This window comes from Hypomesus transpacificus, unplaced genomic scaffold (assembly GCF_021917145.1).
Source record: "Hypomesus transpacificus isolate Combined female unplaced genomic scaffold, fHypTra1 scaffold_30, whole genome shotgun sequence".
Lineage (NCBI taxonomy): Eukaryota > Metazoa > Chordata > Actinopteri > Osmeriformes > Osmeridae > Hypomesus > Hypomesus transpacificus.
In genome coordinates this window covers 1,803,038-1,823,794 of record NW_025813826.1, presented here as the reverse complement: position 1 = coordinate 1,823,794, position 20,757 = coordinate 1,803,038, and the positions used below count along the sequence as shown (strand labels likewise).

At 40.1% G+C, this 20,757-nt stretch overlaps 2 protein-coding genes across 4 annotated transcripts in view; both read right to left on the bottom strand.

Moving 5' to 3' along the window:
• ckmt2b (creatine kinase, mitochondrial 2b (sarcomeric)) overlaps positions 1–5,285 on the bottom strand; it is a 32,962-nt gene extending 27,677 nt beyond the window's left edge. For both annotated transcript variants that reach the window (XM_047015441.1, XM_047015439.1), the window contains exon 1: positions 5,206–5,285. In XM_047015441.1, coding sequence (XP_046871397.1) covers positions 5,206–5,249 — 44 coding nt within the window. In that variant the 5' untranslated portion in view covers positions 5,250–5,285. The remainder of the gene's footprint in view (positions 1–5,205) is intronic.
• Positions 5,286–5,613: 328 nt separating this feature from the next.
• rasgrf2b (Ras protein-specific guanine nucleotide-releasing factor 2b) overlaps positions 5,614–20,757 on the bottom strand; it is a 102,623-nt gene continuing 87,479 nt past the window's right edge. Inside the window, exons 24-30 of one of the 2 annotated variants that reach the window (XM_047015432.1) lie at positions 20,170–20,273; positions 18,840–18,924; positions 18,300–18,497; positions 6,482–6,561; positions 6,149–6,266; positions 5,828–5,896; positions 5,614–5,718 (exon numbers count right to left, since the gene is read on the bottom strand). In XM_047015432.1, the coding sequence (XP_046871388.1) occupies positions 5,626–5,718; positions 5,828–5,896; positions 6,149–6,266; positions 6,482–6,561; positions 18,300–18,497; positions 18,840–18,924; positions 20,170–20,273 (747 nt within the window). In that variant the 3' untranslated portion in view covers positions 5,614–5,625. Of the gene's footprint in view, positions 5,719–5,827; positions 5,897–6,148; positions 6,267–6,481; positions 6,562–18,299; positions 18,498–18,839; positions 18,925–20,169; positions 20,274–20,757 lie in introns of those variants that run through there. The other variant, XR_006955584.1, reaches the window with a different exon arrangement.

Genomic DNA, 20,757 nt, shown 5'->3' with positions numbered 1-20,757 from the left:
TTGGCTAACCCTAACCCTCTGCAGTAATCTAGATGTTGTGTTAGTTGGTCCTTTGTCTGTCATGGAAGCATTTGATGTTTTGAGGTGGACTTGGTTTACTTCTCAGCACACTCACGACACTGATCCTCTGGGGACTCAAGGTGATCTATATCACATGCACTTCTGTTCAGTAGTTATGTGAACCATGCTTGCTGGTGTACACTTCTGTACTTTCTTTGTCACACTGTCAACTGCTTACTCACACTCACAAACTGCTATGTAGCAATATCAGCTGTGTTGGCTGTTCTAACATAATACCCATTACCCATGTTGTGGAAGAACCCCCCCCCCCCCTAACACACACACACACACACACTTCCACTAGAGATTACATTAAGACCTGTGGGGGAGGGAGGGAGAAAGAAAGGAGAGAAGGGAGGGAGAAGGTGGGAAGGACAGTGGGAGGAGGGAGGGGGAAGGGAAGAATAGAGAAAATAAGGAGAAAGATCTTTGAAGCACAGAAACATCTATGAGGGCCAGTCAGGTGTGTTGGTGTCTGTGTGTGAATATGAAACATTCCAACCATGCTGCCACTCTACCAGATGATGCCACACCGTGCAACAGAGTAGAATGTCCCTGTGACAGTAAAATCATGAGACTGGACACGTACACACACACACACATTTTTCACAACCTTGAGCCTTGGCTGCAGTCCCACAGCACTCAGACTGAATGCCTGCATTAGTGGTCAGATAGTGTAATTGCAACTGCAAAACACTATCAGATGAACCATGAAGACTGTCAAGACTACAACTGGCAGTTAATATTTATTTTTCCTCACAAGTGGGAAATACAAAGAAATGTATGACAAACACAACTGGGAAAAAAACCTGGGAGAGGAGAAGGCTACATACAGGTTGTGTGTGTATCACGACAAGTGTTCATCACATCAGACATGTACAATCCCAGAGCACCCAGACACACACACAGAAAACAACCATCCAATGCTACATCTTTTTTTCTCTTATTTTTTTTGTTTCGTTGCAAATTAAAAATACCACCTTTTTTATTTATAAAAACACAATGCAAACAACAGAACAAGTCATAGTGTTTCTTTATCAAGCATTAACATTGTGAGGATACATGTCTTTTCCCTATGTACAAAAATAACATGTACGTGTCTGGAAATGTACACACAGACAGTCCAGTTGTCCATTAACAGATCATCACACAAGCAAAGAGAGTGCAAACCCTGTCCCCTTACGGAAAGAAAATATATTCACCAATATATGACTTGAAATATATTGTAATATATTATTTCCTATTATATATTCCAATATATTATATATGGACATACATGGGATAAATATATTGATGATAAATATACACTATAATATATATTCATGTAGTATATTGCTATACATTGCAGAATATACAAATGATTGCCGTTTTGACATGAATACATAATATATGTGGTTATATATCCTCAAAAATATATGCAATTATGGATTTATAAATAACCACCATAATGTATGCCGCTAATGTATGGGTAATATATGTAAAGCTATAGTGTCACATATATGCTTCATATATGGTAGAATATATTTTAAATATATGTAAAATTATATGGAAATATATATATGAAATATATGTACACATATATTGTACAATGCATGTGTACATATATGAGAACATGCCTATACAATGTACAGACAAATATGGTGATATTTACATTAAGTAATTTAGCAAACAATCTTATCCATTGCGACTTACAGTAAGTTACAGTAAGTACAGGGACATACACCGAGGCAAGTAGGGTGAATTGCCTTGCCCAAGGACACGGCTTCATTTTTGCGCTGCCAGGAATCAAACCAACAACCTTCTAATTAATAACCTGATTCCCTAACCGCTCAGCCATCTAGAAGGTATTCTAATAATGTTGTCAATGGCAGTATTTCAAATGGAATCCCGATTCAAACAGTATGATCTACTAACTGAAAATGTGCCCCCAAAAACGTAAATAAGATTGACATTTATTTAGGGGGAACTGGCTAATTCAAAAGAAGTTTGCTGGAAGCGATCATTGTCAGTATATATTTCCAATATTTTTATAGGTATAATGTTAACTATATTTTTTATATATTCCACAATATATTGAACACATATCTGTACATATATTTCATGTATATCTTTCCATATAATTAGGATTCCCCTGTCAGGAATAGGCTTTAAGGTGACACCCCCTTGAAGTACTGCAAAGTTTCACCTTGATATGTGAAAATATGACTGAATTAGAGCTGTTTGAGCTTCGACCAAGTCTGACTACACTTGCCATAAGGAGAAACGTCTTATTTTATTATTCAGTTACTGAACATGGCAAGGTCTAAATCTGGGAATGGCTCAATCGGATGACAGGTTGTGCTGGTAATCAAAGAGTTGCAGGTTCAGCTCCAGGCATAGGCATTGTTTTTTTTTTTTTACAAAACCGTTTCTTGTCTTCTGGGTAATCCCGGTGTAACTATCTATTATGTAAATTTTACAATATTTTGCCATTCTGAAGGAGGAATCCGCCATTGCTGCTTGCAGCTATATTTTTTACATATATTTAAAATATATTCTACCATAGATTAAACATACATGTGACACTATATCTTTACATATATTACCAATGCATTTTCCCATATAAATTGTAATACATTATGGTGGCATTTATAAATATAAAATTGCATATATTGAATGGATTTATAAACACGTATATTACATATTCATGTTGAATATGTTGCTAGGTATTGTAAATATAAATAGTAAGTCCCATATATGGAAATATATTGCCTTATATAGCACATGATATTTTCGAATATACGGCAATATATTTTCCTTCCGTAAGGGGATCCCTCCACCCACTACACATTTGCCCTGCCTTCCTTCCTTCCAATACCCATGCCCCAAAGCTGAGAAAAGTTGTGCAAGTGCTAGCTATGACAGCAGCATCAGCTTGGTGGTTTTAGATGAGGTCACACTGCTCTGCAGCAGCCACGGTCCCAGGCTGGAGAGGATTCAAAGTAGAGTGGAAGAAGCGAGAGACAGCCACAGGGAGCATAGGTAGGCACAGGAGCATGCTAGACAGGAGTTCAGGGGGGTATTCCAGGTGGCGAGTTTAACAAACTGTGAGCCTAACCCTGAACTCTGAGTTGAGTTACTCTAAAATGGGAAACTCCAACTTTTCAGTTCCAGAAAAACTGAATTTGTTAAGTCAACTCGGAGTACGTCCACTCTGAGTTAAGCGCGGGCATGAAACCTATTAAAAGCCAACTTCAATGCAACTCCAATACAAGGATCCACCATTGCACCCGGCGACAAAAAACGTAGTCCTACTTCCAAGGGCGAAATAGTCAATCAAACATTGGGGGGGACAGCTGTGGGACTTTCTGTGTCGAGCTTATTACCCCATCTTACCCATGTACATTCCCTCACAATGTTAGTTAAGAGCTAAGAGCCAGTCTGGTGTCCTCTACCTTAAAACATGTTAAATAAACTACTACTCTGTTAATAATGTCTAACATCTCCAGAAACATACTTTTTTTTCTTTCCAAAGAAATAACGGACGTCAACTGCTGAAGTATTGTTCATTTTTGGCCACTATACTGCGAAATACAACAGCAACGCAATTCCATAGGGATGAAAATTATGAAGGAAGAAAGAACAAATGGCAGGAGTCTAAAATAACTTGCCGGATAACCCAATTCAGACAACAGGAACGTAGCCCAAAACACTCTCAAAGCTTTGGTACATTTGACTAGCCTGTTACTGCATGACTGCTATCCCAGATTACTGTAAAGCCAGGCTACATGCTAGCCTGTATAGGTTGCTGTCGGCTAGCTTGTCAAAAGTCCCATACAAGCTGTATAGTATTGCAATCGAAATTTGCACTAATTCTACAATTCTCTCAAAATTCTAGTGTAATTCACCTAGTCCTTATCTCAGGGAGTATGTTAGCCAAATACTGGATATTTACCATCCATAAATACTTGCCAAATGTCTGTCTGATGTTGCGCTGCTAACTCACTCATTGACGTATAAGCTATAGGGAAAACATGACATGAATTTCAGGAGAAATAGGTTTTGTTAATGTATAGTGTAAGGCAAGTCGAATGGATTTTGGAAATGGACTGGCCGGGATTTGATATTTTCGGAGCTGGAAAGAAAGGCGTAGGCTAGCAGTCATCGATATTGCCCGCATAATCATACAGTATGAACAAATATTGGGGGGGACAATTGTCCTTCTTTAAATATTGGGGGGGACGTGTCCCCCTGTCCCCCCATATAATTACGCCCTTGCCTACTTCACCACCCTTTAGATATACGTTTGATTACGTGTTTATGGTCAATCTGAGCACAAAGCCTATTCCGGAAAAAAGCAACACGGCTGTAGCAGCGTAGCCTGTACAATTGGTGTGGGAGACAATGGCTGCCGAATCAATCAATTTGAATGCAATAGCCAGTCCATACATGTAACCCCACTGTCCGTTAATAATAGAAGAGAAAAAGTGGTGGACTTCATAAAATAGCATTTTCAATGTTTATGTATTAAATATTAAAACATACTACGAACAGGTAAGCCATATTTTGCTTTGGCCTATACGCTTGTGATTGTAGCCTCTACATCTCACTTACCTCTCTTTCGGGAACGGAAAACCCGGGGTATGCTTCTTTTCAGGGTTAACCAACTCAAAAGTTTTCACTAAACCCGCTACCTGGAATACCTCCCAGGGCTTTGGGGTCAAGCTGTATCAACATTAACATGCAAAGTAATCTAACTATAAAGGTAGGAATCTCTGTCTGTGGGTATCTGTGGCTCAATTATCTTGAGAACCCTGCACTGTAAGAAGTTGAAATTTGCTCAGGACTCGAGGACATGCAGGAGGTGATGATACGTGGTGATATTGGTTGGATGAGCAGTTTGTGAGAAATAAATATGTAAATGCATTCACAGCCATGTGGAGCTGCACTAAGTGATGGAGCCATGGATCTCGCCTGAACATAATATACATGCGTTCCCCGCCAATGAGCACTGCACTTGCATTTGCCTGCAACGGGTGCTGCCAATGGGCGCTGCACTAGCTAGTAACTGTTTTTTCAATATTCTTGCTCCAAAATGTAGCACAGCAACATACACATGCACACACAAACAGTCACAAAGAAGTGTAAACACAAGATGTGACATACCTGGTCTCAGAGCTGTACATGCTACATTTCACCAAATCAAACATCTTGTGGAGAACCTCTGAACAGTAGAATGCTCTCCGTCTGGAGAACCTCTGAACAGTAGAATGTTCTTTCTCTGGGAGCAGAGGAACTGCAGCTCACACTCATTATACCTCCTCCGGGTGATGAATGATGAGCTCACACATTCATCAAGAGCCCGCCTTCAGGAAGGGTATTCCTCATCCCTCTCTCCACTCATTCAGCAGACCTCTGTCATGCGTCTTTCTTTCTTTTTCTTCTTTCCTTCTTCCCTCTCTTATAAAAGATTGCCAGTCAGTTATCACCTCCGTCACCTCTAGTTTCATTATACTCGATATGAGTGGCCAATGCCCATGCAGGGGAAATGCACTTTTGACAGGCTCCCATTGGTCCAGACAACTCTCAGGCTGGAAGGCGGGGCTCAATCTTGAGGGACAAATCATAGAGAGTGTCCTCATCCATGATCAGAGTCTTATCCAGGAGATATTGGGTAACCTAGAAAAGAGGAAGGAGAATTGTGTGTTTTTTTAATGCATACAATACAGGGTTGCCACCGCATGTGTGTGTGTGTGTATGTGTGCAAGCGTGCATGAATGCGTCTTACCTTAGGTTGGTGTTCTATCCTGTAGGGTGTCTGCTGAAACTGACGTATTTCTCTAATAATATGGGAAATCTGAACACACACACCACCAAGTATCAGTAGTGCATCAGTTACAGTGTTAGTGTGCCTGTGTCTGTTTGTGTGTATGTGGTATTGTCTGTGTGTGTGTGTGTGTGTACATGCGGGGTGTTTCTGTGTGTGTGCACAGTTTTTTTTTTTTGTGGATGTGTGTCTTTACCTGGTCACGTGTATGGATGTGCATGCCTGTGTGTGTGAATGGGTCTGTGTGTGTGCATGAAACCTGCGTGTGTCTGTGTGTGTTACCATTCTCATCTTGGAGAAGTTGACCAGGCCTTCCTCAGTGATGTTGGGGGTCCCCTCCTCAATGAAGGCCAGGTCTGTCAGATACATCCCCAGGTATGGTACACAGGGGGGGTTGCAGCTGGGGGGGGAGGTAGTGGGGTTGAGGTTGCTTTAAAGCTCAAGTGACTAGAATGTAGCCTATAACGATTCTATAATATGTTTAAGTACATTCAATATTGTGTTCTCGTGTGTCATCGGTTAGGTGTCATTTGTCAGACGTGGTGTGTGTCAAGTGTCATGTGTTGTGTATCATTTGTCATGTGTGTGATTTGTGTTGTGTGGGATGTCTCTCACTTTTTGAGAGTCTCTCTCAGGTTTTTGAACCTCCCCTCAGATGAAATAGTCTTCTGCAGCTTGTCCATCAGGGCCTTAGTCTGGAGGACCAAACAAGCATCAATGCTATAACTGTACACATAACCAAGTTTTCCACTGTTCTAAATCATAGAATTGTTATTGGGTATGCCCAAGCCTTCGCGAGCACAACCATTGTTCTCTCATATATAATTATTTATTGGTGGCCAAGCGGCGAAGCCACCTTAAGTGTTTCTACCTGTTTTTATTATTAGGATTCCTCCGTCAGGAGGCGTTTAGATTTTCGCAACCGTTTGTTAGTTAAAACTAGTGCTCTCAGTTTAACGCGTTATTAACGGCGTTAACGCAAACCCAAATTAACGGCGTCAATTTTTTTATCGCGCGATTAACGCTCTTTTTGACCTAGCAAACTTTGTAGTTTTTTTTCACATTCTGTTGCAACCATAGATATATATATATATCTATGGTTGCAACAACCACTGACGTTAGAAAAACTACAATACCACACCGGATCTAGCTAGACCGGAACCAAAACAACAGGCACGCCACACCCACTTGTTTGGGCTTGCGAGCCGGCTAAACAGTCGTAGCAGAGCCCGTTTACGGATATTAGACATTCTCTGGTAGTAGGCTAACGTTATGTTTTGAGTTGATTGCCAGCGCCAGGAGCCAAAATGGATGCCAATAAGATTCTGAATGGAAAGTTTACTTTTAAAAGGTTGCCAAATGGTTCCATTGACAAGACCAAAGTGATCAGTGTGTTCTGTCGTTGTGAACTGAGCCGGAGGGAATGAGCTATCATCGCAGCACGTGGTGGAGTCGAAAATATAATTTTGATGGCACACAGCCAAGCACACAGCTGATAAGAATTCTCCGCCTGCTCGTCAAAACCAGGCGATTGCAATGTTGTTTTCAATTTTAAAAAAAACATTTGCACAAAGCAATCCGAACCACTTTTCCATGTTGATAAGAGCATTACAAAAAAAAGAATGGATGAAAAAGAAATAAAGGGACATTTAAAATAGATACAAATGTGCGATTAATTGAGATTAATCGCGAGTTAACTATGACATTAATGCGATTAATCGCGATTAAATATTTTAATCGTTTGACAGCTCTAGTTAAAACCAATCAAATTGATGTGGCCGAATTGATGTGGCCGCCATTTTGAATAAATATAACATTTTTTCTCTACCTCTCTAAGTTTGTCCAATCTTCAACAAATTTGGCACAGATCATCTTCAGACCAAGCCTCACAAAAGACATCACATGGCGTTTAGATTTTTGCGACCGTTTGTTAGTTACAGCCAATCAAATTGAGCAACTGATCCGGAAAAAGGGAAGTGAGGTCTTATTTTAGCCAATTTTTGATACATTGACTCCAAAGTTGGTGTATGGACTCAGGACCAGTGGCAGCTGCTAGTCTTTCAAAGAGGGAAGCTAATTTTTATCATAAAAATGTTCCATTCATTTGGCTAGTTCACTGGCTAGTTAACCCCTACGACACAAGCCTAGCCTACTGTATGAATGAATGAATGAAGGAAAGAATGATCTAACAAAACTATATTAAACTGAAAGGAGGAAATGTGGGAGTAGGTTAAACTGAAACAAGGAATGTGGTGTATAATTGTATGAAACGAATTATGAAAATTGGCAAGCAACTTCATCAAGCAAATACCATATGTCATATGACCTCTAGGGGGCACTACAATAGGCAGGATTGTGTTTTGACCAATTACTGTTGATTTGTTTGTCTTAAGTGATTCCTTAGTCTCGTGATATCTTAGTAAATCCCGTGTCTGACACATGTTAACTTGTGGTACCAGCCGAATTGATGTGGCCGCCATTTTAAATGAATATAACGTTTTTTCTACCTCTCCTATAAAGTTGTCCAATCTTCACCAAATTTGGCACAGATCATCTTCAGACCAAAAGACATCACATGTTTTTTTAAATGTTGTAAACCTTTTGACCGGAACAGCCAAAGTCATCAACCAAGCCACCAAATGACGTGAGGTCACATCTCAGCACCTCTTCACTGCATAGACACCAAATTTAGTATAGGGACTAGGGAGGGACCCTGTTCTTAAGAAGTCCAAAATAAGTCATGCCATTTCACCTCTACTTGGCAATGCAATAAGCAAACATTTTCGGTAAAGCTGATCAAAGTCGGCGATGGAGCCGCCAAATCAGGAAGTGAGATCATATCTCAGGAAGTATTTGCTGAATTGACATCAAACTTACAGGCAGAGAATCTCTGATATAGGGAGAACTGTCACTCTCGGGAAACTAGAGTGGAACTGGTTGCAGTTCCACTCTAGTTTCATATGAGGGCATTAACGGTCTATGGAGCTATCCCCGTCAAAATCCACTTTTCTCATGATACATTTTTTTTACTAGTAATTTGAATTCTGAATTTGAAAGGGGAGGCAAAATAAATACACACTGCTGGCGGTTAGATTTTTTTAAAGTCACCTTTCTGTTCTAAAAAGCCTTTGAAAATGTCATTGACGTCATACACATCGTACGACCAAAGCTACTGCTTTACGGCAAGCTCTGGTCACTTCCTTTTTTCTCTCAAGGCATTTACAACACAGCTGACAGGTTAGGCTCTCCCTGTAAATACACATGCTAGAAAGAGTTTTGGCTTGCTAATGTTGTTGCCAATGTTGATAATGCTCTGACATTCTGATTCCGCTTCAGATGCCATCAAGCGGGAGCTCTGGTCGTATCAGTCCTTCACTAACCAATCAGCATTCATTTGCAGAATGCAAGCGTGTTATGGGCAACTACGACTCACCCTGTAGAAAATCGAAAGGACATAAGTACTTTACTTTGAAGTAATTCAACTTTTGACCTAAAATCCATGTTGAACATGCAAAAACTACAATCAAATCTGAGATTTCTCAACGACAATCAGGTGAAAGGGACAAATTTAGCCGTTTAGCTCCGTAGACTCCCATTCATTTTGCACGTAACCGTGATCACTCCCAGTGGAACTCTGGTGGAACTGCAGCAAAATTCGGTACAATGGGGCTTAATAGGGAGTGGCCAGGCTCTCCTTAAACAGGCTCTGGTACAGGTGCTCGGGACCCTGTTCCAAAGAGGTCCACAAAAGGTGCTGTAATCTAACCGCTAGGGAGTGATCCAGTCTGACACATGTTAAATTGTGATACCAGCTGAATTGATGCAGACTCCATTTTGAATAAATAAATACAACGTTTTTGGTGAATATCAAATATTCAATCTCCAAAATTTGGCACAGATTATCTTCAAACCACATTCACCTTGACATGTCAAAATAGGACTGAATTACAGCTGTTTAAACTTGGGCCAAATCTGACACCCGCTTGCCAGTTGAAAAACTGCTTATATTTTTACACAGTAACTGAACACAGTAAATTCCAGCACTGAGAATAACTCACTATGATAAATTGGTGTCCTGGCAAGGGCAATGTCAGAGGTTCAAATCCAGCCAAAGCCAACAAGCCTTCCATGTCACTGGTTTTCTGTTTAGCGAGACTGTAAGCCACTACAAAGGAACCCAGGTACCCAGGTCGCTAGCTACCTTTGGTCTAGCTGTATATAGTCACGGCAATACTCACACAAACTATCAAAATTATTTTAGATTTTCGGCAAACAAGAAGTTGGGTCGTATCTCAGCAAATCTTTGATGGATTAAAAGCTGCATTTACTCAGAACCCTGTTCTGAGGATGTATAAAATGTTTTATGTTCATTTTACCTGCTTAACCTGCTTGGCCACCTTATTGCTGCTTTCAGCTATACTTATTATTATTATATGGCAACGAAAGTACGGGTGTGCTGATATGTTAGTTTCCTCCAGGATCACAATGACTTATTGAGAGACTTGTTGCTCTTGTAGGTTAGTTATAACGAAGTTAACTCTTGAACTCTTGTATTCGCTGTGAAATATTTTTACTGTTGATTGTTCTTCTACAGGTACAGTCTTGCACTTTTTGGGGATCATGTTGTTTTAATTTGCAACTTGTTGGGCGATTTCAGGTAATGTGGGACAATTTTTGGTAGAGGCTCCAGTAACCTTACAAATTAACTGTTAACTCACCCCAGTGGTGTTTCTGTAAATCACTTTAGGGCTTAAGAACATTTTCGTGTTGGAATGAAATGGGAATACACAATATCTTAGAAGCTACACACTTTCAAACATAACATGACCCCTCTCTGACTCAGGCAGCATTTTCAGGTAATGTGGGACAACTTGTCTGGTAAAGTGGGACAGTCATCGTCTGTCAGCCTAGTCTGATAATATAATAATAATTTGTTTATATACAACAATGCTAGGTGCAAGGGTGTGGCAAGATTCATTTAGTTGTGGGGTTTGACATATACAATAGGCATAAAGTGTAACTGATGTAAACCTTAGGGATCTGCAGTCTATGTGCTAGCTAGCTAGTCCCGCTGCATTAGCATTTCGTTAGACTAGCGTTAGCGGTCACGCTTATAAGTCTGAAAGCGCTGGTTCGATGACAGTGTAAGTTGTTATTTAGTTGGTAACTTAAGTGCAGTATGATGCATTGGTATTAAACATTTAAGAACTGTCGAATTAAATTACTTTTATATAGGGTGACCAGATTTGAGTTTGTGAAAAAGAGGACACTTCGTCGCGGGGGGGGGTCCAGTGCTTCTGTGGCTTTCAGTGGTTTTTTAATGTCTTTAATGTGTCTTATCCATATATTAAAGCAATAATGATAACAAATACAACATTCTAAATAACACATTGTTTATGCTCACATATTAACATAAGAAATATAAGACACTTTTCAGTCCTCCTCATATATTCAACAAAGGCGACAAGGTGCTCACATTGTTGCCAGATTGGAAATGGTATCATACCAAAGGCTCAAAATCATCGTATTTGGAGAATAATTATCGTGCATCTGGCAACACTGAAAAGGTGGTTGACCAATGACAGTTCTCTCTACGGTCAGAGCTTGCGCAAGAAGGTGGAACGTAAGGGAGATACCCTTCCAAAACTTATAAGGCCGGGCGTAATAATTAGTTTGTGAAAGACCCAGAGAAACAAAAATATTCGACGAGGCAAAATCCCAGACAGTTTTGGAATCCCTGCCGGACGCATTTTTTAGGTCTCAAAATGAGGACATACTTCATTAGAGATAACGCTAATGGTTATCTCTAATGAAGTAAATTGATTGTTCTGGTGGATCCCTTGTATGTTGCTCAAATTAATTTGAGTAACCTAAGCCAGGACACATCCCCACTGATGCTAGGCATGCTTTGAAATTCCCTTCCATGACAAGTTATGGCACTCCAAACAACCTTTTAAAAAAACTATAAGTAAGTTATTCTTTACAGCAGCAACCCAGTCATCCCGTTGTCCCATTTTCATAGGAAATGTACAAGCAGTTTTAACTTTGGCTGAATCTAACAACGCTTACCACAGGAGAAACAGCTTACTTTTTAATACAGTTACTGAACATGACACTATTCAACACTGAGAATAGCTCATTGGGCTGGGATGGTGACCTGTAAAGTATAAGGTAGTAGGTTGGAATCCAGCCATTATCTTTTGGCCTGTCATCATTTTGATTGTCTGTTTAGTTCAATAGGATGACATCATTCTGAAATACCATGCACAATTTCATGCAATTTCACCTTGAAATGTCAACCGTTTCTTAACCTTTGTCCCAAAGCTGACAAAAGCTAATACTCTGCCCTTTCTATTCATACAATCTCAACAGTTGGTGTGTAGCAGAGAGGATAGAGAGACTGACTTGTAACCTTATGCTCATGAGTTCAAATCCCCATTCAGCCTGTTGTTGGCCAAACATGAAGTAGTTTTGCTCTTTTGTTGTCCAACTCTCGATCTTCTAAAGTGTACATGTTTATAATATTTTGCGGAGGAACCTGCATCGCTGCTTGCAGCTATATTTAGGGTTCCTCCGTCAGGAGGACCCTATTGTGTTTGTTGGTATTATTATTTATTATAATTATTCTAGTAATTTATCTCATGAACACATTGGTAAAAAGTTTTGAAATTTGGCATATTGATACAACATGCCACAACTAAGGCCCAAACACAGACTGGCCCACATCAGACCATAGGGGGCACCACAGGAAACGCCCAAAAGTCCGATTTTCTAAGTGATAGCATTTCCACCCCATTGCTCCAATTCTTCTGAAACCTGGTGTGCATGTCTTATTTCTCATGGCTACCAAAAAAGCCTCAAGGAACCATAAGGTCCATCTGATCTATTTTCCTGTACAATGATAATTTGGGAGAACCTTCAAAATACCTCTTCTCTTGAACCAAAGGTCAAATTAACTTGAGATTTTGTACAGATATGTATCATTGACATATTTAAAAACGTTACTTATAGCAATTGAATAAAATACAAAATGGCTGAAAGGGGTGTATTTATATAAATGTCCACATTGCCTCAATATGTTTGTGTCACCAAATCAAAGATCATTTTGAATGATGGGTTTTCAAACCTAATATACTTTAAGGTGACATGCCTCTGAAAAACCATAACAATTTCACCTTGATATGTCAAAATATGACTGAATTACAGCTGTTTGAACTTGGACCAAATCTGACAATGCTCACCATTGGAGAAAAAGCTTTTTTTTTGTACAGGAACTGAACATGACAATACTCAACACTGAGAATAGCTCAACGAGCTGGAACGGTGACCTGCAAAGTATAAGGTCGTAGGTTCAAATCTAGCCACACTGAGTCTGTCTTAAATTTGAATATATGTTTAGTTAAACAGGATGACATCGTTTTGAAATACCATGCGCAATTTCACCTTGATATGTCAAAAGATCATTGAATTTGAGCTGTTTAAGCTTTGGCCGAATCGAACAAGCCATGCTACAGGATATACATCTTTTTTTTTTTACAGAAACTGACCAGAATTTCTCAGCCTTGCGGGTAGCTCAATGGGTTGAAACGATGTACTGCAAAGCATAAGGTCACAGGTTCGAATCCAGGCACAGTCTTTTGGCCTGTCATGATTTTGATTACTTGTTTAGTTAAACAGGCAGACATCATTCTGAAATACCATGCACAATTTCATGCAATTTAACCTTGAAATGTCAACCGTTTCTTAACCTTTGTCCCAAAGCTGACAAAAAACTAATACTCATATCACGCAGTCGGCACCCTTGGGTACCCAGCATGCAGTGCGGCATGTCAAAAAACGCAAAGACTTGTGGAAAATAGTTTGGTTTCAAAAGCCGTGCGAGGGATTTCAGTTGTAGTGTTTGTTCAGTTGGATGTTTGTAATGTTATTGTTGGTTAGTTATAATAATCTTGTTGCTGATTGAGTATGTTGTGTAGTTTAATCGGACCAGAGAATCGGCTGCTATACAGTCATAGACTATTCTTGCAAGGAGCTGAATATGAGCGCTGCCCCAGCCCAGTTGCCCACATGACTATTATTAGTTGTGCATTGACTGAGAGTCTGGAAAGAAATCAACTCAAGAAGAGTTTCAATATTCTATGGAAAGTTAATAATGAGCCCTTTTTATCATAAAATCTTAGCGGTTGGTGTGTAGCATAGAGGCTAGAGACACTGACTTGTTACCTTATGCTCATGAGTTCAAATCCCCGTTCAGCCTATTGTTGTTGACCAAACATGAAGTAGTTTTACTCTCTTGTTGTCCAAGTCTCGATCTTCTACAGTGTACATGTTTATAATATTTTGCCATTTTGCGGAGGCACCCGCATCGCTGCTTGCAGCTATATTTATAGCTTATGTTCACATTGCCCATCTAGATGTTACAAATAAAGTAAACCGGTTACTGTATCTTGTTACTATTATAGTTTGATGATGTCAGAGGAATAAAAACCACTGCATAGTGACTAGAAGTGTTGTATTTACGAATCAAGATCAGCTCTGGTGATTGGATTTTGGTTTTGCACATATAAAAAAACTGTCCCACTTTACCTGATGACCCACATTACCTGAACTCACCCTAAAACTGCATGCTCTTATGGGTCTTCCCTTTGGCACTTGTTTAGTTTTTTCACAATGTACAGTGCCCTCCAAAAGTATTGGAACAGTGAGGCGAATTCCTTTATTTTTGCTGTAGACTGAAAACATTTGGGCTTGACATCAAATAATGAACGTGAGACCAGAGATCAACGTTTCAGCTTTTATTTCCAGGTATTTACATCAGGATCTGATGCACAACTAAGAAAATATCACATTTTGTTTGAATCCACCCATTTGTCATGTGATCAAAAGTATTGGAACAGATATACTTAAAACATATTTAAGTGAATAAGACTTAATATTTAGTTGCAAATCCTTTGCTTTCAATAACTGCAGCAAGTCTGTGACCCATTGACGTCACCAAACTTTTGCATTCTTCCTTTTTGATGCTTTCCCAGGCTTTCACTGCAGCCTCTTTCAGTTGTTGTTTGTTTTGTGGGGTTCCTCCCTTCAGTCTCCTCTTAAGCAGGTAAAATGCATGCTCTATAGGGTTTAAGTCTGGAGATTGACTTGGCCAGTCTAATACCTTCCATTTCTTGCCCCTGATGAACTCCTTTGTTGTTTTGGCAGTGTGTTTTGGGTCGTTATCTTGCTGCATGATGAAGGCTCTGCCAATCAGTTTGGTTGCATCTTTCCTTAAATTGGCAGACAAAATGTTTCTGTAGACTTCCGAGTTCATTTTGCTGCTGCCATCATGTGTTACATCCTCAATGAAGATTAATGAGCCCGTCCCAGAAGAAGCCATGCAAGCCCAAGCCATGACATTACCTCCACCGTGTTTCACAGATGAGCTTGTGTGTTTGGGATCATGAGCAGTTCCTTTCTTTCTCCAAACTTTAGCCTTTCCATCACTTTGGTAAAAGTTAATCTTTGTCTCATCAGTCCATAAAACTTTGTCCCAGAATTTTTGAGGTTCATCTCTGTACTTTTTGGCAAATTCCAGCCTGGCCTTCCTATTCTTCTTGCTAATGAGTGGTTTGCATCTTCTGGTGTAGCCCTTGTACTTTTGTTCATGAAGTCTTCTGCGAACAGTAGATAGTGATACCTTCACTCCTGCCATCTGGAGGTTGTTGCTGATCTCACTAACAGTTGTTTTAGGGTCTTTCTTTACAGCTCTCACAATGTTTCTGTCATCAACTGCTGATGTTTTCCTTGGTCTACCTGTTCGACGTCTGTTACTTAGTACACCAGTAGTTTTCTTCTTCTTCAGGACATTCCAAATGGTTGTACTGGCTATGGCCAATGTTTCTGCAATGGCTCTGATTGATTTTCCATCTTCTCTAAGACTCACAATTGCTTGTTTTTCACCCAAAGACAGCGCTCTGGTTTTCATGTTGTTTTCACCTCTGAATACAGTCTGCATAGACAAAACCTATCTTACCCAATCTGAACCTGAGTGTAGACATTCAGTGGTATTTATTGATTGAATAATGTATGTAATAGGACACACCTGGGCAACAAAACACACCTGTCAGTCACATGTTCCAATACTTTTGCTCACGTGACAAATGGGTGGGTTTGAACAAAAAGGTGATATTTTCTAATTTGTGCATCAGATCCTGATGTAAATACCTGGAAATAAAAGCTGAAACGTTGATCTCTGGTTTCACATTCATCGTTTGATGTCAAGCCCAAATGTTTTCAGTCTACAGCAAAAATAAAGGAATTGGCCTCACTGTTCCAATACTTTTGGAGGGCACTGTATGCTTCATGTTTTGGCTGCTTGCAATGTTTGGGACTACCTCGTTGTTATGATCAGTGACCTCTTTTGTAAAGCTCTCTCTTGGAAGTCGCTTTGGATAAAAGCGTCTGCTAAATGCATAAATGTAAATGTAGTCATGCCAGCCGTGTATTGACCTCATCGCCGGTCCGCAGTCTGATACGGATTATTATTGCTCTCCTCTGACGTCATCTTCGAAATGAGCGATATCGAGGAGTCAGCTGAGTTTTACTATCCAGACGATACTGAAGACATCAACAGCGACGAAGAAATTGTTAACTTTCTAAAAGAGTCGTTATTTGCGTTGGAATTAAAGCCATTTTAGCAGAACCGTGTTGTCCGCTTTCTATCAAAAGTATTTAGCTGCTAGGCAACACCTGAAATACACCTTGAGAAGACTTGAGAGCTAGTGACAAGTAGCCTACCATTTATTTTCATTTACAAAATGAAAAGAGCTAAAAATGCCATATAATAAACGACTTACTAACCTCGGCTTTGCCAGGTCAGTTTGATATTTCCCAGCATGACCTCACTCTCGGTTAGTAAGTAGTTATTATTATACATCTTCCGCCACGGGAGTCTATGGCAGCCTTTAGAACCGTACGGTCAGAAGTTGTCAAATTTGGCACACTCTTTGGGGCCAGTCCCCTCATCAATTTCACCAAGTTTGATGTCTCCCAATCCAGCAGTCTATTGCCACCAATGGGTCAAAGTTAAAGATGCATTTACACATGTAACTATTGAAGCGTATAGACGAAATTCTAAATTGAGCGATCATTAGCTTCCCTGGATCAAGTCGAGTTCAATGCACTCTATGACGTCATACAGTTATATGGATTTTCTGCCATTTTGAAGTTTAATGAAAAAAAAATGTTCACAACTCCTCCAACAGTTGTTGTCAAATCTTCTTCAAAATTGCCAGAGAGGATCTTCAGACCAAGCCTCGCAAAAGATATTGTATGGATTTTTGATTTTCAAAATCGTTTGTCAGTTACAGCCAATCAGCTACTGAGCCGGAAAAAGGGAAGTGAGGTCCTATCTCAGCAAATCTTTGCTGCATTGACACCAAAGTTGGTACAGGGTTTCGGAACCGTGTTCTAAAGAGGTCCACAAAAGGTCAAATCATTTAACCTCTAGGGGGCGCTCCAATAAGAAAAAGTCTGAAAAAGTTAAATAAAATGAGTTCCCCTAGCATGCCTTTGGTCCCCTAGTGGCTAGAAATTATGATAAGTGTAAACCAAGCCATGGGTATTCTTCTCCGCCTTTGAGAAAATGAAAGCTCAAATGATCCGATCTGGTATTTTCCTCCATATGTCGTCATAAGGGGAGAGGTTACCTCCCCTTTCTCTGCTTTCCTGACCAGAGAATTTGGCCCGCCAATGAGAAAATTAGCTTAGAGGTTTTTCCTCAAGAGACATCATGGCTTGCAAATGACCGAAGCATGGCAGTTCGCCCCGCCTCTCTCCTCATATTATTTAAAGCTACAGACACAGAAATGGTTGTAGTGGCTGTTATTCTGCACCAAGTCAGAATTTTGGGAAAGAGACTTCAGATACAGCATGAGGGGACCACTAAGGCTTATATAAAAGCATCCAATAACAGCATGTCATGGGTCCTTTAATTAAGTGATTCCTTTTTCTGGTGACATATTGGGGATCCCATCGGTTAAACATGTCAACTTGCGATAACAGCCGAATTGCTGCGACCGTCATTTTAAATTCATGCATAAATGTTTTTTTGTGAGACCAAGCCTAACAAAAGTTATCGCATGGTTTTTAGATTTTCTAAACCGTGTGTACGGTACAGCTAATCAAAGTCGGCAACCAAACACAAACCCTACTTACCCAGCGTCATGGAGCCGACCAGATAAATAATTATTTAGCACCTGCATATACTTACAGCTAGCAGCTGTGCTGGAAATTGTAGAGCTAGCTAACTAGTAGACTTCTGCTTTGTGGGAATTGCAGGAGCTAACCAGTCGAACGGCGTACAAATATACAGGAGCACAACCCCCAATTTCCCCAGAAATTGTACACTCTCTAATTCTTCATTTGAATACTGAGTAGATCCGGTGTGCACCTGCTTGCTGACTTTGGCCCATGTCTTCTTCAACCTGTAGATGGCACTGCGGTTGAGGGCGGAGGTGATCTCCAGGACACCATTGTAGTTGTTGAGGCAGCGGCAGATGTCGGCTACAGCCACCCACTTCTCTATGGAGCTGGCTCGGGAGCCCACATCTGTGTGGGTCATGATCTGAGACGCCACCAGGTTACTCATCTGGGTGGGGGGAAAGCCGAGGAAAGAGAAAAACCAAAGAAGAGAGACCAGTGAAGAGAGAGATTGATGGAAAAGAAAAATGAAGATCAAAACTGTTCAGTTTGTTTTCTTGTTCGTGTCTACTGATGCTTACGCAATATAAACAAAGTTTGTCAAGGTAGAGAGATATCCGGTTAGGTCATAACAGTGACGTTGGTACAGAGGCACCTACTAACAGACAGACAGACAGAGAGACAGGACCCACTGATAGACAGACAGGGTGTACTGACAGACAGGACCTTCTGACAGACAGACAAGACGTTCTGACAGACAGGACCTACTGATAGACAGATAGGAACTCACATCATTGAAGTGCTGACTGGTCTTCATGATGTAGGGTGTTCTCTCTGTCTTGTCCACCTTCATCCACCCCTGGCCCAGGAACTCCCTGACACACACACACACACACTCAGTCACCTAATGTTAAGTTCACAAGGTGTAGCAGCCAAATGGGTTACTACAGCCAAATGTGTTGTCAATGTGTAATGTCCCTGTTGTACACTGGGTGTTGCTGTTCATTGCACAGGTGTTTTTAGGCATATAGGTAGGAAGGATACTGTTGTGGTTAGGTGTTGACCCCAGAAGGGCAAATGTTTTTGACGTCATTTAGCGTCTGCTAAATGACTAAATGTAAATGTTGTAAGCTTACTGAAAATTGTAGTTGGCTTCAAGGGATATTTTGTTTTGTTTTAGTCAAGATTCATTGGTACTCATTTTGAATTTTACTCAATGTTTTAGTCATACGTTTTATGACTGAAACATTCTGAAGGATATTTCTGTGTCAATTCCCATTGAGAAGTATTCCAAAAAGAATTCTGTTAAGAAAAGCCTTTGAAAGAAGCTAATTCAAACTAGTGAGATAGAGTTACCAGTCAGCACTACATATCTGGCTGTACACTGGAGCAAGAAGCAGTGTGAAAAATGTATTCTCGATGACAGCATGCACGACAACGTATTGTGATTTTCCAATTCAAATGTTTTTGCATAAAGTGCCCGTAACTTTTAAGGCATATTTATTTTTTTCCAAATGCAAACAGCTCATCCAAACAATGTCATTCATGGCACTGCACATCCTTGGGCCCTGAGCAATACACTGGCAGATTTTCAACTTCATACAATGCCCGGTTCTGGAAATAATTGAGAGATTCCAGAAAGAAATTCCTTGCATTATAGTTAGATGTCATTGTCACAGGGATAACCTGTGCCGTATTATGAAAGACGCAGACTGGCATGCACACACGTAGCATTGCCATTTCTGTTAATGATTAAATCAAGCCGGCTTAGAGGAGTCTGGATTGTAGTGCTAATCGTAATCGTCATTTCTGTTTGTTAATGTCGGGAGGTGTGCTTTTGGTTTGATATTCATATTTGAATTGCCTTTTTTCATATGTACTTGCCCAAAATGTGTTTTAGTATGTTCTGTTACCCAATTGTAAATGTTTGGACAAAGTGTGGACCACTCCTGTGAGATCACTGATTACTAAACACCAATCAATGTTTATTGACAAAATGAACACTGCACCACTGCTTGAAACAGATCCTGGACACCATGAATGACCAAAGTGGTCATGACTGGTTGCATGTCAGTATACATGTAAATGTATGACATCACAGAAACAAGTGAAAGGCTCACTGGTAGGGGATACTCCTGAAGACGATGTGGTCTAGCAGGGTGCTCTGCTCAGCCAGCTCCATCGCTGACAGGGACTCAAAACATTCCGCTTTGGGGCACTCCGCCTACACACACACATGTGTGCACATGCAAACACACAGAGAGATAGGCTGTTAGTCAAATAATCACTTTCACAGATCTCTGTCCGTGTGCTCCCATATGTAGCCACTGCCCTATTTCATAGTTGATATTATTTTATTTTTTGAAATTGTGTACGATTTAAGAAAGACACAACCATGTTCTGGTTTAATGTACTTTAGTTTGTGAAAGCTCCACAGATAGCTGATTCTCTGAAAAAAAACTGCAGTCAGACAATAAACCTCTAAGAAAAGGGAAAATAGGTGTATATTTACACCAAGGTTATTATAGTTTTGCATTATTCATTATTTTAATTTCATTTTGACTTTTTGTTTTCAAATTCAGTTTAGTTTTAATTAGTCCTTAATCCGGGTTTGCTAGTTTAGTTTCAATTTTTTTTTATGCTTAGTTTTACTTAAGTTTTTATTAGGTTTAGTGTTGACTTCATGCAGCGCCGGCAGTGCCGACAGC